A 15,758-nucleotide genomic window follows, 5' to 3' on the forward strand; every position below is an offset into this window, starting at 1 on the left:
CTGAAGATACTCAGATTTGCTTTGAAAGGAAAATGGCGAGCATGGATGTGATATAATAAAGAATTCTTGGAAAGAAGAATTGTTTTGCAAAGGAAAACAGTCCAAGAAATGACAAAATTCTTCACACAATCAATCCAACAAATCAATCCCCACAGTGTTGACACAGTGTTCATTTTCTTGTTTGGAGTTTTTCTCAAAACCGAAACAACTTTGCTTCGTGTGTTTGTGTCTATGTGTGTGTACTCTTGCATGTATTTACTTATTTTGTTTTGCTAGTGATTGAGTCCTGGGCCTTGAACATGCCAGGTAGGCACTCTGGCACTAAGTTATACCCCAGTCACATTTATTTTTTAAACTACCATTTCACACTTAGATATTTATAAACATAAGAGATATCAAAAATTCTCATTTGATGATTATTTCTTAATTTCATTTGCAAAGGAGAAAAAAATGATACATTACCTTTGAAACTAGCAGTGCAATGATTTCTTTCACAGTGTTGTCAATCAAATCATCTATTTTTGAATGGTACTGTTGCTAGGTTTGAAAAGAAAAAATGCATTAGTGGATACAGACGTGAATTCTTTGCTGTAAGTCATGACGGTTATAAAGCTACTAATTACGGCATATCAAATTTACTTAAAATGATCGTTTTGAACATTAAAAGGACAGAGCTGTGACAACGATCCATCCAGTCGACACTTTTTTACGTTGTGGTTGGAAAATTTTCCCATGTGCGCTGTTGAGTTAAGCAGCTAATGGGGTTATTATGGAGGCTGAATTGAGTCCTTATCCGTATTCAGGCAGAGGAATGTGAAGGGTGCTTTTTGTCTTCTCCTCTGTAATGAAGGTGGCCCTGTATTTTTCTAAAGGGTTGGTTTAGCCAGAGAAACAAGGGGACTCAAAGGAGATTTAATTAATACAGCATTTCATGTCTGGCAACTCTCATTCATAAGTTATTTTAAATGTGCTCTAGAAATAAAATGCGCTGCCAATTGTTCTCCCTAAAAGGAGACTTTTTGTCAGCCCAGGAGCAGCAGCGTATACAATTCTTACAACATGTTCAAGCAAGGGCAAAATTAAAATTTCATCAACAAAAGGGAATAGATGGTAACAAATTAATAGGCCATAAAAGCTATAATGAAATGACACTGCTCCCCATAGCTTTATTACTGCTTCCTCACCAACAAGATGTCTTTAAATAAATACAAAAACGATGTATTTAAAATAAACCTGAAAGACTCCCGCTTTTGCTTTCTTCTCTAAAGATTACTAGAAGGCTCCTTTATTAAATTAGCAGAAGCTTGGGCTTCCCGGCATATGTAGGCACCTCTATTTAAACAGCAATTCTTTCTTTGGAAGCATTTATCTGACAGCAGATTGTCCCCAATGGCCACTTGACAGAAAATGCGACTTGTAAAGACTAACCCTCTCCTGATGATCAAGGCTTCCAGGAACAGAGCGCATAGTGCACAGACTAAAAGTACTCATGTCAGGATAAACATCAGACCAGCTTCACAGCTGCCAGCTGAATGCTTCCCTAAGTTTGATGTATTTGAAAGCCATTTTTCTTCCTTCGGAAAACATGTCTCAAAGTTTCCACACAGAACAAAACATCAACTCAGGCTCGCTTTGAAATACGAGGGAATGATCCCCACACCCTCAAGGGCTCTAATAGCTAGAGTGGTCATCATCTCCTTGTGTAAGTAATGAAGAATAATGTTGGAGCTTCCAAGTTATTTTCTTTCTTTTTCTCTCTCCTCCCCCTCCCCCCGCCCCCCCCCCCCCCCCGTGTGTGTGTGTGTGTGTGTGTGTGTGTGTGTGTGTTGACATTAGTCTCAGATTAACCACATGCACTTGATCACTGAGATTTCTGGTATGTAGTAATTGTCTGGTTCACTTAAAACCTTGCTGACTCCCAAAGCTTTGGTCCCCAGAGGACAAAGAGAACAGGCGTTTCGACATAGTGGGTGAATTTACACTGCAGGAGAGTTGGAATGTTGGTATAGGAAATATTAAAAAAAACAAATTTGAAGCAAAAGAGTGATGTTCAGTCAAACAAGCTGACTGGTAGGTAGTCGAGATTTACTTTAAACAGTTAATGCCCTGGACCATAAACACGCCTCAGGGCCAATGCAATGGTTTCAGTACTCGGACTAAGTGATCTGTAGGGTGAAACCCAACAGATACCCTTGCAGAAGGGCCTCCCAGCCCCAGTCAAAAGCTGCACAAGGAACTGGGTGTTGAAAGAGCTTATGCAAATGAGTTCTGCCTCTCCCCTTTCATGTCCCTGCTACAGACCCATGTTTGTGCAGCACAAAGGAATGAAACAGCAGTTATGGCCCCTCTGTGGGGAGGAACTGCAAAGACATACAGGAGACAGGCACGAGCTTCCTACATTCCACCAAAATGGAAACAGTCCACAACAGGGAAGTGCTACTGAGGCCCATGGCCCCTCAAACATGTTCTTAAACATGCCTGGGCCTCAAGCCTTTATCTGCCATTGATTTCATATTTTCACTCTTTAAATATTTTAAAAAATATTTTATTGTATTTATTCTTCATGTGTGTATGGATATCTTGCCTATATGTCTTGCCTGTTTGGTGCCGCAGGAGGCCAGTAGAAGGCATGGGTTTTCTGGGTCTGAAGTTATAGACAGTGTGAACCAACATGTGGGTGCTAAGAGTTGAACTCAGATCCTCGAGACGTACAGCCACTGTTTTTAACTACTGAGTCATCTCCCTAGCTTCCATATTTTAATTCTCAAGAAACAAAATGTCTCAGAATGCTAGTACATATAAGATAATAGAGGTTACATATTACATTTTTCCATTGGATTAATTCGGGCCATTCTTAAAACCAGTCATGAGCCACTCAAGAAGCCATTTATACTCCTCTTACTGAAAGGTTTAGAAAGTCAATGAACCTTGGGGGGGATCAAGAAATTCTGAAAATGTACAATCTATTAATATACTTTCTTTGATTCCTGATATAGACATAGAGCACGAGAAGGAAAGAAAGGACGAGAGAGAGAAATGACCGTATAAGAATGAGTGAAGTTAAAACAAAAACCAAAAGGATCAAAACCTTTAATCTATTATTTCAGAGGTCAATAAGTATGGGGTCACTAGATTTAAATACTATGGGAGTCAGCTGCTATAGATTCATCCCATCATCTGGGAACACCAGCCAAAATTAGTATGAACATCCATATTTTAGTATCCATTCTGCAAAGACAGCAAACCATAGGTATGGGTTATATGGGTATGCCAATACAGGTATAAGAAAGCTAGTAAATTATTCAGTAGACCTGGTGGCTTCCCAAGATAAAAGGTAACACTCTAAATCACAAGATAGCAACAAACAGAATTTTTCTGTAAAGCTATCTTTATTGCCTGAGCTAAAACCAACACATTGTTTTCCACTTCAACAAACAGATAACATGGTTGATAAAAATTTAGAAAGTTTTTGTCCCTGACTACAAAAACTTTTATAAATGGTGTGTGTGTGTGTGTGTGTGTGTGTATGTATGTGTGTGATATTTGTGTGCATATGTGTGTACGGGTGTGTACATACATGCAAGTTAGAGGTCAACCTTGGCTATTCTTTGGTAGTTGTTTATCTTGTTTGTTGATACAGGATCTTAATGGTCTGGGGGATTTCCGATTTGGCTAGACATGCAAACCAACACATCCCAGGGGTCCTTCTCTTTCTGCCTCCATGATCTCAGAGTGCAATACTGCATCCCAAGCATTTGCAGGTGGCTTCAAGGGACTGAATTTAGGTCCTTATGCTCATATAGCAAGCACTTTGTTGATTAAGCCATCTCCCCAGCTTCAAAACCTTTGCAAATTCTTGTAAAAACATTTACATTTATTTAAAAATGTTCTTTTTTAAATTTTAATGTTTATTTATTTATTACGTATACAATATTCTGTCTGTGTGTATGCCAGCAGGTCAGAAGAGGGCACCAGACCCCATTACAGACAGTTGTGAGCCACCATGTAGTTGCTGGGGACTGAACTCAGGAACTTTGGAAGAGTAGGCAATGCCCTTAACCTCTGAGCCATCTCTCCAGACCCCTAAAAATATTCTTATTGGGCTATTTCAAGTCAAACTGCTAGTCCTATGTACCATAGTGTTGGCAGAGTGTAGCTCAGTTGCAAGCTGATTTTTTTCCACATCTGCCCTCAAAAGCAAACAGGTTATATCTTTCTTCTTCAGAGACTGAATCTCAATTTACATTTGGGCAATCATTTAGAAATCCTTGCTTCACAGCTCAGGCACATTTGAAATCCTGGCATTGCTCCACTCAGTTGGATAGCATCATTTCACTCGACTGTTCACATGCAAATATGTTGGAAACTGAGACTGACCAAATGCCAGTGCATCCTAGACTTTGGTCCTTGTTTTGGGTTGCATTAGTAGGATTGGTCTTCTTCTTCTGGGAATGGGCAAACTCCCCTTTAACTAATAACTAATCCTGTCCAAGTAGGACCACTGGTTCACCTGAGCTACTCACTGATTTGTTCACATTCTCACTTCTTTATTCTCGGCCAATGGGACCAGGGTGACGTGGCTCAGAGGGTAGATGGAGGTCTACAGCATAGGTAGTCATCTGCTTTTCTATAGTACTGGATACTAAGGATTTAAAACAATGTGGTGGTTTTATGATCTCAACATCGGTCCTGCGGGACTGGCCTAAGTCTGTTGACTCATTATAAACACCTGTCATATGAGTAGACCATTCAGTCACTAATCACTTCAATAACCCCTATACTGGGCCTCAGAGAGCATCTTTGCCTCATCATGTATCACAAAAGAAAATAGAATTGCGATCTGGGGACACAGGCAGGTCTTTGGTGTGGTTAGGAGTGGAGGGATTTTTAATTTCGTCAATGACAATATATTCATAACAAATTATTAGAGTTCAGTGAGTTAGCTTCCTTTCTGTTTCATTCATAATTTCATTCATAGTACATGTTTTACATGTTTCTGAACTGTCCATTAATCTAGTTTTGTTAACAACTATGTGACTCTCTGGAACAATTTCAAATCCTGGTAGAGAGGAGAGAGACAGAGACAGAGAGAGAGAGAGAAAGAAAAGAGACAGAGAGGCAGAGGGAGACATAGACAGAGAGAGAGAGAGAGAGAGAGAGAGAGAGAGAGAGAGAGAGAGAGAAAGACAGACACACAGAGAGAAACAGAGAGACAGGGAGGCAGACAGAGGGAGGAACTGAACAATTCTGTAAGTGTATCTATTGGAGATTAAAAGCAACATTACAATCCTTTTCTTTTGTACTTGTTTACCACTTTTCAGGGTTGCTAATAGGTTTTACACCTGCACATTTTGAACTACATTAATTGTGTGAAAGTTGTAAGGAACTAATTGTCTCTGGTGAGAAGGTACAGGTGCAGACATAATGAACAGTAGCCGATTACTCTTCAAAACAACTCACTTCTTAATGTAAAGAATCGCTTGGCTTGTCGTTTGTGTATGCAGTGGCTACTTCTCTTGCAAATACTAGAATGAATCATTTCTTGCAGTGGAAGAATTTTAGAACAGTGATAATACATCAGCCTGTTCATTGTTCAACACATATTTAACAAGAGCCTGGTACATTGTAGGTACTGTGCACATATTAGAACTAATATATTCGCTCAGTATTTGTGGGAAGCTCATTCCATCATCTAGATGAGAGAGCAATGAGCTTATGAAGCCACTTAAGATAATATTCTCAGATTGACAGCAAAGGCTTACATCTGGGTGTTGAAAAACATGAAGAGGTGATTAGGGGCCATTAGCATCCATGCCAGCGGCTTACTCGTTTGGATAATAAGAAGCAATAAATAGGGATCAGACAGTAACTACTGAACATTCTGTAACACTGGCAGATCAGTTACTTATATATTTGTATGACTGTATGATATGGTATTAGAAATATATTTTCTCCTTAAATTGCACACAGAAAATTATGAGCATATATACATGACTATAAATGAAATCCAAATAGCTAATACCTGTGTTAAATAAGAAAGAAGTTCACATAGTAGGTATTTTTAGTTTCCTTTGTACTTAGCCAAGTCTATAAAATTGCTAAGTAAGTAAGGTCCCGATATTTGGTTTTCAGGTTTCAGCAGAGTGATTTATAAGAATGAATATGGTAACAGAAGAAAAATAATACTGAATAATGACAATAACAGAATGCAATCTGGTCAATCACGTATGCATGAAAATTCGAGGGCTTTAACCTCCAAAGGTCAGGTAACACTTTAGGGCAATCTTTTAGGGGATAGTATGGGTCTCATGGTGCAGACTGATTCCTCCCTACCAGTGAAGGCTGATACTTACATCCTAGGTTATTGAGGATTATTGAAATCCACATTTGCACATTTGTATTCTTCAGTATGAAGTGACCTTGTGCATGGGTCTAGCCCTCTGATACCAGTACTTAGGAGTTTCCCTGACATAGGGTTCATGATCACCTAAAGCTCCAACTCTATATTCTCCAGGAAATATAAACTGTATCTACATACTTGAAAATAATAAGTCGCTCTCCCTGCATATTTATTTGGACTTTGGTTTAAAGGATGCTGAATTCACTTGGCTTTAAGGAATTTTATGTTTTCAAAATGTAAGAATAGTTTGTGGATTCTGTAGCCCGAGAGAAAAAGTTTCTGTCTGACATCTTCTAAAGTATAAGCATTTACATGCTATTAATTTTGTAGATACACTAGATGTCTTAAAAAAAACTTGAAAATAGAATATTATTTTAATTTGAAAAAGATGAAAGCAAAGAGTATATAATGCTAAAATGGAAGATAGGCTTTTCCAAAAACAAACAACACTCTCTCCCACCCACGAATGTAAAAAACTCCAAACCAAACCGAAACAAAACAGGAGACTTACCCACTGGCTCCTAAACTGGATCATGTGATGGAGGAAAAATGAGGTAATGATGACGGAGAACATGGGGAAGAACAAAGAAACGATGAAAAAAGGAATGACAACAGGAAAAAACACAAAATGTCAATGTAAAAATGTAAACACACAAATCTACAAATACGGATCCATTTTTACCCTTGATTCACTTTCAACAAAAACAAATCATGAGGTAAGATGATGTTGCAGAGTTTTGAGTTTAAAATAAACAAACAAACGAAATTTAAAAGTGAAATAATGACATTTTTATTAGCGAGAACTAGTATGTTTATTGAAATTTAAACTGCATTTTAATTTATTCTGCGTTCATGTTTATGGAGGTAGAGGTGGGGTGGGTCCTTGGCATTGTGTAGAGGATGAAGTACAACTTGTAGCAATTCCAGTCCCACTACGTGGGTCCCAAATAGGAAACTGAGGACATTGGGTTTGGTGGCAAGTTCGGAGACCTTTACCCACAGAGCAAACTCACTTGGCCCAGTAAGAACTAGTGTCTACTTGATCCTTAAAAAAGGAAACTTCTGTATAAATAAAGTTTTCCATATGCAATCATTTTTGTGCCTTGCTTTTATGGATGCAAACTCTTGAGTCTTCTAAATTTGTATAAACAAAGTAGGCATAATTTCAGCTTTCTTATTTGCTTGAAACAAGCAATGTTTATGTAAATCATCAACACCAAAATGGTATACGGGAAATTAAAGACCACTTGGGAAGTTTTAGCAGGCTTATAAACAAAAGGAGAGGCTGTCCAGAGCAGAGGATCCTCCCTGTCACACTACTGACCCCTAGGACTTACCTCCTGTCCTCCATCCAGGGCACAAAGCTTGGTGCTTTGCTTTTTAGCATCCACTAATACATTAAACATGGTGCACACGGAAGCTGGGATGCGCAAGTCGGTGGTTTTGTTTGCCTTTTGCAGCTTGAGTTCAAACGCAGCTCTTGTTCTAGTTATTAAAACATGAATTGGAGTAAGAGATCCCGACATACATCCTACCCATTTGTAAAAGTAAAATCAATTCTACAAGCTGATAATATAAGACAAGCAGAAACAGAGTAAGTAGCATGTTGGAGCTAGGGAGTAGGGAACAGGGACCTGCTGGGCTGTTCTATATAGGTTTCTCAAATAAGGCTTAGACTGTGATGTTTCTATAGAAGAACAGAGTTTGTATTCTTTACCAAGAGGTATTTTAAGTGCTAGTTTATGCAGCCATTCAAGACAATACAGACATCCAAATGAAGCTTTTGGTTATATCTCATGTGCCATATTTGATGAGAATTTTACTTAGTGCCTAAGTTAATATCCAAGCAGAAAAACTACATGTTCTTTTTGCATTTAAGCAGAAGACATCCTGTGTGTTCATGCAGAATGAAATAAAAAGGTACCAGTCTAGAAAGCTGGAAAATTAACAAACCACAGAAAGCGACAATCCTTTTATGTCATTTAAATTGCCTCTTAAATGCCCGAAGTTACAGGTAAAAACTTGTGAAACAGGTAATTTATAGGCTTTTGTTAAAGACCCCACCACCACCACCATAATCTGACCTACAGATTTGAGACTTGTAACTCACATCTGAGAGAGTTTTAAAAATTAAATAATCCAAATCACAGTCTTGTCTTAGGAGGGCATTCATATTACTCTAAGAACTGGACTTTCTTGGCTCAATGTGTTTAGATACTTGGTAGGGGTACTTAGTTGTTCCAACTAATATTTGAGTGTTACTCATGTGTACTCCCCCCAAAATCAAAGACACAAGTAAACACATCATAATGCTATGCTCACATTGCAAGAACTGTTTACAGATAAAAGGATATTTGCAAGACTCTGAAGTCTTTGAGTTATTTCTGGTTAAGTGCCGAGGAATGCACACTGCTACATCATCTGATGTAACTGGCAAATTCCAGAAAGCAGTGAGTAACCTCGGAACGTGGATGGTGCTAATTGTATTTTGAGCTTATCTGGCCACTTCACTGCACACAGACACAATACATAAGGCATGAGAACTCAGTAGACCGTTTCTGGATGTCTGAGGAGATGCTATTTTGGGAATATAAATCACAGTACTCCTAGAGAGACACGCATGGTTGATGTGATTAATACAATGTAGGTGCTACTGATTAGAGAAATGGGTGGGAGACCTGAAAACAGTATCGTCAGACTGAGTTCATCAATGACATGGGTTCTCAGAATTAAGAAAACTATCTTAAAATTATCTTAAAAATATCATAAAATTATCTTTTCTTCCAGATTTGGAAAAGTATTTTATGCAAGAAAACTTGTATGCTCGCACCTATTAATACCCTATTGTCAGAGAATGTAATATCCAGGACATTTTGAAACAGTGGGTCATACTCATTTCTTCCCTGTGGTAATTAATAACGGGGATTTGGTAAACTGCGGCATGACGGGTGCTAGCATACCAAGCAGCAACTTGAAACACACATCTACCTTTTGACACAGGCCTCTATCATATCACTGGCCATAAGTTTAAGTCTCTGCTCTAAGTGGTGGGCAAATTCTTGTTCTGGCCAATGCAGGTCATAGACAAACATTTGCAGTGCATCAAGTTTCCAGAACAGGTCTTCAGATGTTGCTGAGCCATTGCTAGAAGAAAGAGGAAGAACGAAGAGCACTATGAACTTGCAGCATTAACAACAACATGGACCACCCATCTGCTGATTTTCCTTTCTGTGCTATTTCCATCAGTGAAGAATAGACCACATACAATCTCTCATGAGCCAGGCTTCTCTTGGGTTGGTGTTCTAAGTCCTCCTTTCAACTTCTTAACGGGGTAAGGCAAAAGGAACATGAGGGAAATAGATGCAGTAGTGAGTTTTTGCAAAGGGGACAAAACTGGGTACAAAGACAAAAGATAAGATATCAAGCTGTGTAGCCGGGCAGTGGGGGCACAAGCCTTTAGGAGACAGAGGCAGAGGCAGAAGCAGAGGCAGATGAATCTCTATGAGTTTGAGGCCAGCCTGGTCTACAAGAGCTAGTTCCAGGAGAGCTAGGATTGCTACACAGAGAAACCCTGTCTCAACAAAACAAAACAAAATAAAAATCAAGCTGTGCATAGGACAGATATTTTAAGCATTCTTTACCAATTTCTAAGATAATGATGAATACATAAAATTATCTTCTCTTCTAGATTTGGAAAAGTGTTTTGTGCAAGAAAACTTGAGTGCTCACACCTATTAATACCTTACTGCCATCCATGTACCTACACCTCTGTCGTCACTGTGGCTTCTATCTACAAGAATGGAGCACACAGAAACTAAGAGGTTAGGTAGGAAGGAAAACCTTTGCTTTAAGTTTGAACTGCTTTATGCTGCTTCTACCTTATGACTCAAATCTAACATTACAGAAATGGTCTAACACAGAAGTGGTATTTGAGGTGCTCTGAAGTTCGAGCAAAATCATGCATTTCCAGTCTTTATGCACGACTTAGCCAGCATTCACTACAGTGAGAAAACTACTCTAGGAAAAGGTATTTTCACACCATGTATGAAGGTAATCTGCAGCAGAGTTTGTATGTTATTTGAGCAAGTGATACCATCACTACTTTCCATGAGCCAAGTATCCAGTTGGTAGGATGACAGGTGTTTGAAAGTAAAATACTCCTACATTAGAACATATTGAGACTCAATCGTGAAATCAGAGCAAAGCAGAAGTAAAAAGAAAAAAAAAAAGGTCTGATTTATTTGTTCTCAGTGTCCTAATAACTACTTCACATTTATTACACTAAATTTATATTCTTACTTTGTAAAACAAAATGCAAGAAATAAAACCCATTTCTTACAAGGGCACGCTGGAGACTTTAAAACAAATTATTTTAAACGACCACAATGTTTAGTTAAATATAACTCAATTAGCGAGCTTTAGAAAAGTCACCCTTGCCCTGGCTAATTAAAAGCTTGGTTTCTGCCCTGCACCCTGGCCTCAGTGTCTCAGCTCTAGCTCCAATTTAAGTTGCTATCTCTATCTGTTCTGCCAGGAATTTCTCAGGATCTCCTGGTCTAGCCAAGTCGTCTTCGGAGTGAAGTTCTCAGGGGACCAATCATCACAAAACTGAATAGCGCACGCCAAATTACCCTGACGGATTGTCTCTGCACCTCAATGTGTGCCGCATGCAGCATCAGTAAAGACCTGACAAGGCTGAACAGACACGGCCGTGAAGAATGTGTAAGACAATGCCCTCTTCACATGGATCACATGTACAAGAAAGACATAAGAAGAACAACAGGGTAGGCAATCTCCCCTCATGTATCCAGTGGGTATAGTTAGAAGAGCTGTGCTTTAATTGGAGGTACTTGGCAAGAGGCAACGCTGGCTAATAAATTTTGGAGGACTGTAACTTTGGAAATGTGCATGCTTTCGCAATACACCACCAACAAAAATTATCATCAAAACAAAACAAGATCTCATAGCCAAGATAAATCCATTAATTTTTTTTTACACAAAATGTGAATTCTACTTGATAAAGACATGACCATGGTTTTCTTCTGCTTAATGCTATGTTAAAATTAGAGACAATCAATGTGTTTAACTGGAAATTTAATTGGTCTAATAAGTGTCTGTTATAATTGAATAGATGAAAAAATATAAATAGGTTTTCTCTGGATTTGGTCCAGATAACCTGCAATTTATTCAGAGACTTTGCATTTAAGGTTATTTCTAATCAGTGACCTAGTCCTAAAAATATTACTTACAGATTAAAGAACTCAAATGTGAATAATGGATGCTGATAAATTCTCTAAGTCAGTCGAAATTTAGCTCAGTGACATTTATCTGCAGGGCTAATGATAGTCATCTGTACTGCCACCCCTTCCCAAATAATGACTCTATCTAGAGAGAGAGAGAGAGATAGGCAGGGATCATCTGGATTTTTCTTTTTTAAAAACGTCGGGAGCCTTCTTCTCTGAGAAAGCATCAAATGGCAAATGATGCTGGTGCAGCTGGACCCGGGACCCAGGATTAGGAGGGTACGGCAGCTTCTGTGAAGGATTCCTGGTCACTGTAGAGGCTGTGGTCATGGTCAAGGCTGTGAGGCTCATGGAGGTAAAGATGAAGACAAGGAGTGGATCCCATCACCAAGCTGGACCACCACATTGAATTTTTCCTAGGAACATCCCCGAAGGATGAGGTTCTAAGGATCATGCCAGTGCAGAAGCAGACTCGGGCCACAGAGGACCAGGTTCAAGGCTTTTGTTACTATTGAGGACTATAATGGACATGTTGGTCTTAGAGTTAAATACTCCAATGAGGTAGCCACTGCCATCTGAGGGGCATCACCTTGGTCAAGCTTTCCATCATTCCTGTGTGGAGAGGCTACTTGGGGGAAAAGATTGGCAAGCCATATACTGTTGTGTACAAGGTCAGAGGTTGCTGTGGATCTGTGTTGTATGCCCTATCCCTGTCCCAAGAGGCACTGGCATCATCTCTGCTTCTATGTCCAAGAAGCTACCAATGATGGCAGGTATTGATGGCTATTACACATCAGCCAGAGGCTGTAATGCCAGCCCGGGGCAACTTTGTCAAAGCCACCTTTTTATTTGTTTGTTTGTTTATTTATTTATTTTTTGGTGTTGGGGGTCAAACCTAGGGCCTACATAGGGGCTTGTTCTCCTAGTGATCTAACACCTTAGTTGAGTTGTTCAAAGCACTTTTTCATTCTACTGGTAGTAAATTCTTTAATTTTAACCCAAAATGGAAATACTTTTTATTCCTCAATGTTTTATAACAAAACATCAAGAAGAACTGATTTACACAGTAGGAAAATGAATATAAAAATGCCAGGCTCAGAAAGACAAGTGTTACATGGTGTTGCCAATACTCTGGATTTAGACTTCAAAAGAACAAAAAGACCTGAAAGTAGATGTAGGAAACTATTTGGGAACAGAATGGGGACCGCTGAAAGAGGAGGGGACAGGAAGGGTAGGCCATGATGTATCAGAGTAAATTATGATCCATATGTGTAAGACTTTCAGAATGAAACTCATTATTTTATACAATAAACATGCTCCAATGTAAAACGAGAATTGCAATAACATCATAACATTATTAATAATCACGGACACTATTACAACAAAGAACCTAATAATCTTGGTAAATATCATGGAGATCAACTTTTTACATTTTGTATTTGCCTAGGACAATGAAGGCATCATTAAGCACTTGCCATGATTCCTGGCTTAAGATGTATGTCACTTTGTTAAGGGTTTGAACAACAACAAAAGAAAGGGCTCAGGTTTCCCATACACCTCCAAGCTAACAGAATAGTAATAAGAAACTAAATTATACAGGATAATGTCCACAACACTGTGCTAGTAAATATGTAGATGGAGAAGGAGGAGGAAAAGTAAAATTATACACCAGTAGAGAGATCAAAATCATAAATTTAGAAAGGCTCTTATCCTGCAAAGGTAATGTCTGAGCATACACAGAAATCACGATATATAGTCCAAGGGCACAAAGCAACTAACTCTAAGAAAATGATTGACATGTAGGACTATAACCTAGTCATGTTTTCAGTCTATAATGGTGGTTAACTTGGGAGAATGCTACCAAGCTTTTTCACAGGCTATTGCTCTCTTTCTTGGTCTCTTTCTCTTTGTTTTCCTGATTGGATATATACAAGATCGAATAGATTTGATGGTGGGTGGTGGGTACAGAGAAAGTTAAGTTTTTGAGCAGTCTGTTCTGTTGAAGCAGAATAAAAAGTGAAGCGTGTGAAGGGTTTGGAGGGCCAATGAGTGTGAGTTCAAATTTTTGCCTATCATTTACAATTTGTCTATCAATGATAGCTTTTTTTCTCTTGTTAATTTACTCGGGAATGACAGTTTTTTAAATTGTGAAATGGAGATAGTGACACTTACCTTACACAGTTGTTATAATGATAAAATGAGATAAAGAACTTGGCACTGTATCTAGAACACAGCAAATTCTGAACACATGGATAAATTCGCTGTAATTTTTGTCTTATAGTTGTGCTAACTGAATTAGTATGAGATCATGGGCAAAAGATTTACTGACTTTTTACAACTGTAAACTAAGTATGTAACTTCATTAGATTGCTATAAGACTCTGACTTTCCAAAAGAGGAAAACTGTAAATAATGACGATGGGATAATAATACAGAGAAGTAATTATCATTTCTTGGACACCTAGCATGTTCCAATAGCAGTAATTATTTATAAAAAGCTTAGTATGTACCAAACACTTGTATACAGTGTTCCTGCTTTTCCCCCACCAAACTATCTATAAATTCAGAATCAACCATTTTCAAACCAAGGAAAGTGAGGCTAAGAAAGATTTACGATTCACAAGTTAAGGTTTAATGTGAGACCTATTCAATTTTAGAGCCCTTTCCCATAATAACTCTTAGACTGTAGTAGGTAGGTTCGTCACAGGGTGAAGTAAATAAATGTGGCTTTTAAAGGTATCAAGAATACCTTAAAATTGCAAGTTTTTCAATTTAATCAGGAGAGGAATGGCAGAAGAACATCCTGGTATTGGGAACACTTATTTCCCTGCAAGGTCTAATTCCGCTTCTTTGTTGTTAACACTAAGATAAAAACCACTCAATATGATGCAATTGAAACCCTTTTTTGATGGTTTTCTTCATGTACAAAGTCAAGGATGTGGGCAGTAAGAAAGCTGAACGCAAGCATCCTTGAATTTACCCCAATTATCAACATAGGAAATTCAGGGTTGGACTACTTAGGAGAGATTCTACAACCTGGGATTTAAAAAAAAAATTAATCTGCCACACAGAATAGACACGAACAACATAAAACCAGTGTGCTTTCTTTCTTTCAACCTCTATCACTTATCATCAATATGCTAAGGTCAGCTTAATAGCTTAAAACACTCAAACGCATAAAGCCAAAGACAGTACTCCTCAACCAACAGTGATCAACGCCATGCACTCTGAACACATCTGCACGGAAGACAGCCCAGGCCATGCACTAGCTAACACAACACCAGGAAGTAAGTGAGGGATACACACGTGGACTCATATAAAGAAGCCATCCACGGAGGAGTAGAAAAGCTAGGAATCTGTGGAAGATTAAGAGGCAGACTTGGAACTTTTGGAAGAGCTACATTGGGAAGACTGTTGGCGATATTCCTGTAAAGAAACAAACAACGTGGGAAGGGGGCACCATAAGCAATAACCACAGATGGCTGTAGGTAAAGTCATAAGGTCAAGACCAGGACTGGTGCGCTATGGACACCGGAATACCTACTTGACAGGCTGCCATGTCTCCTGCTCAAAACCTCTGTGGATTGACTGGGCGATGGCAGACTCCATCAGGTCTACGTAGCGGACAACCAAGGGCACAAAGATCTCTTGCAAATGTTTGTGAAATTTTCCATTACACAAAAGTGCTGAAAGAAGCAAGAAGAAATAGTATTTGTCGGAGAGATAATATCAGCTACTCAGGAAAAAAAAATAAGTGGAATTTCAATTGTCTAAAAGAGTCTCACAGGGGAAAACTGACAGAATACAGATAGATGATAATGGATTTTGTTCATTATATTGAATATTATATCATGGAAATTATCTCAGAATTATAATTAGCCTTACATAGATGCTTGTCAAAACAAAAATAGATTCTATTTCTGTAAAAGGTTCTAAGCAGGTGGTATGTTTGTACTTCCTAAGAGATTTAACACATAGGCACATGACCACTTACTGTAAATTCAAGGGAGCTGCTGCCTCCACAGAAGGTCCTGACACATGTAAATGCAGCAATTAAGCAGAGTCAGAATGCCCTTGCTAGGTTGTGTATCGTGGATGCAAAAGCTAAACCTGCTC

General features: G+C 38.7%; 1 protein-coding gene across 13 annotated transcripts in view; it reads right to left on the reverse strand.

Moving 5' to 3' along the window:
• Cadps2 (calcium dependent secretion activator 2) overlaps positions 1–15,758 on the reverse strand; it is a 521,450-nt gene that overhangs the window by 49,430 nt on the left and 456,262 nt on the right. For 4 of the 13 annotated variants that reach the window (XM_041675418.1, XM_041675416.1, XM_041675414.1 and 1 more), the window contains 6 exons: positions 15,187–15,328; positions 14,949–15,068; positions 9,389–9,544; positions 7,738–7,885; positions 6,912–6,926; positions 463–537 (listed from right to left, as the gene is read on the reverse strand). In XM_041675418.1, coding sequence (XP_041531352.1) covers positions 463–537; positions 6,912–6,926; positions 7,738–7,885; positions 9,389–9,544; positions 14,949–15,068; positions 15,187–15,328 — 656 coding nt within the window. The remainder of the gene's footprint in view (positions 1–462; positions 538–6,911; positions 6,927–7,737; positions 7,886–9,388; positions 9,545–14,948; positions 15,069–15,186; positions 15,329–15,758) is intronic. The other 9 variants (XM_041675426.1, XM_041675425.1, XM_041675423.1 and 6 more) reach the window with 3 other exon arrangements.

This window comes from Microtus oregoni, unplaced genomic scaffold (assembly GCF_018167655.1).
Source record: "Microtus oregoni isolate MIOR12 unplaced genomic scaffold, Mior012 000026F_ref0000081, whole genome shotgun sequence".
In the NCBI taxonomy this organism is placed as follows: domain Eukaryota; kingdom Metazoa; phylum Chordata; class Mammalia; order Rodentia; family Cricetidae; genus Microtus; species Microtus oregoni.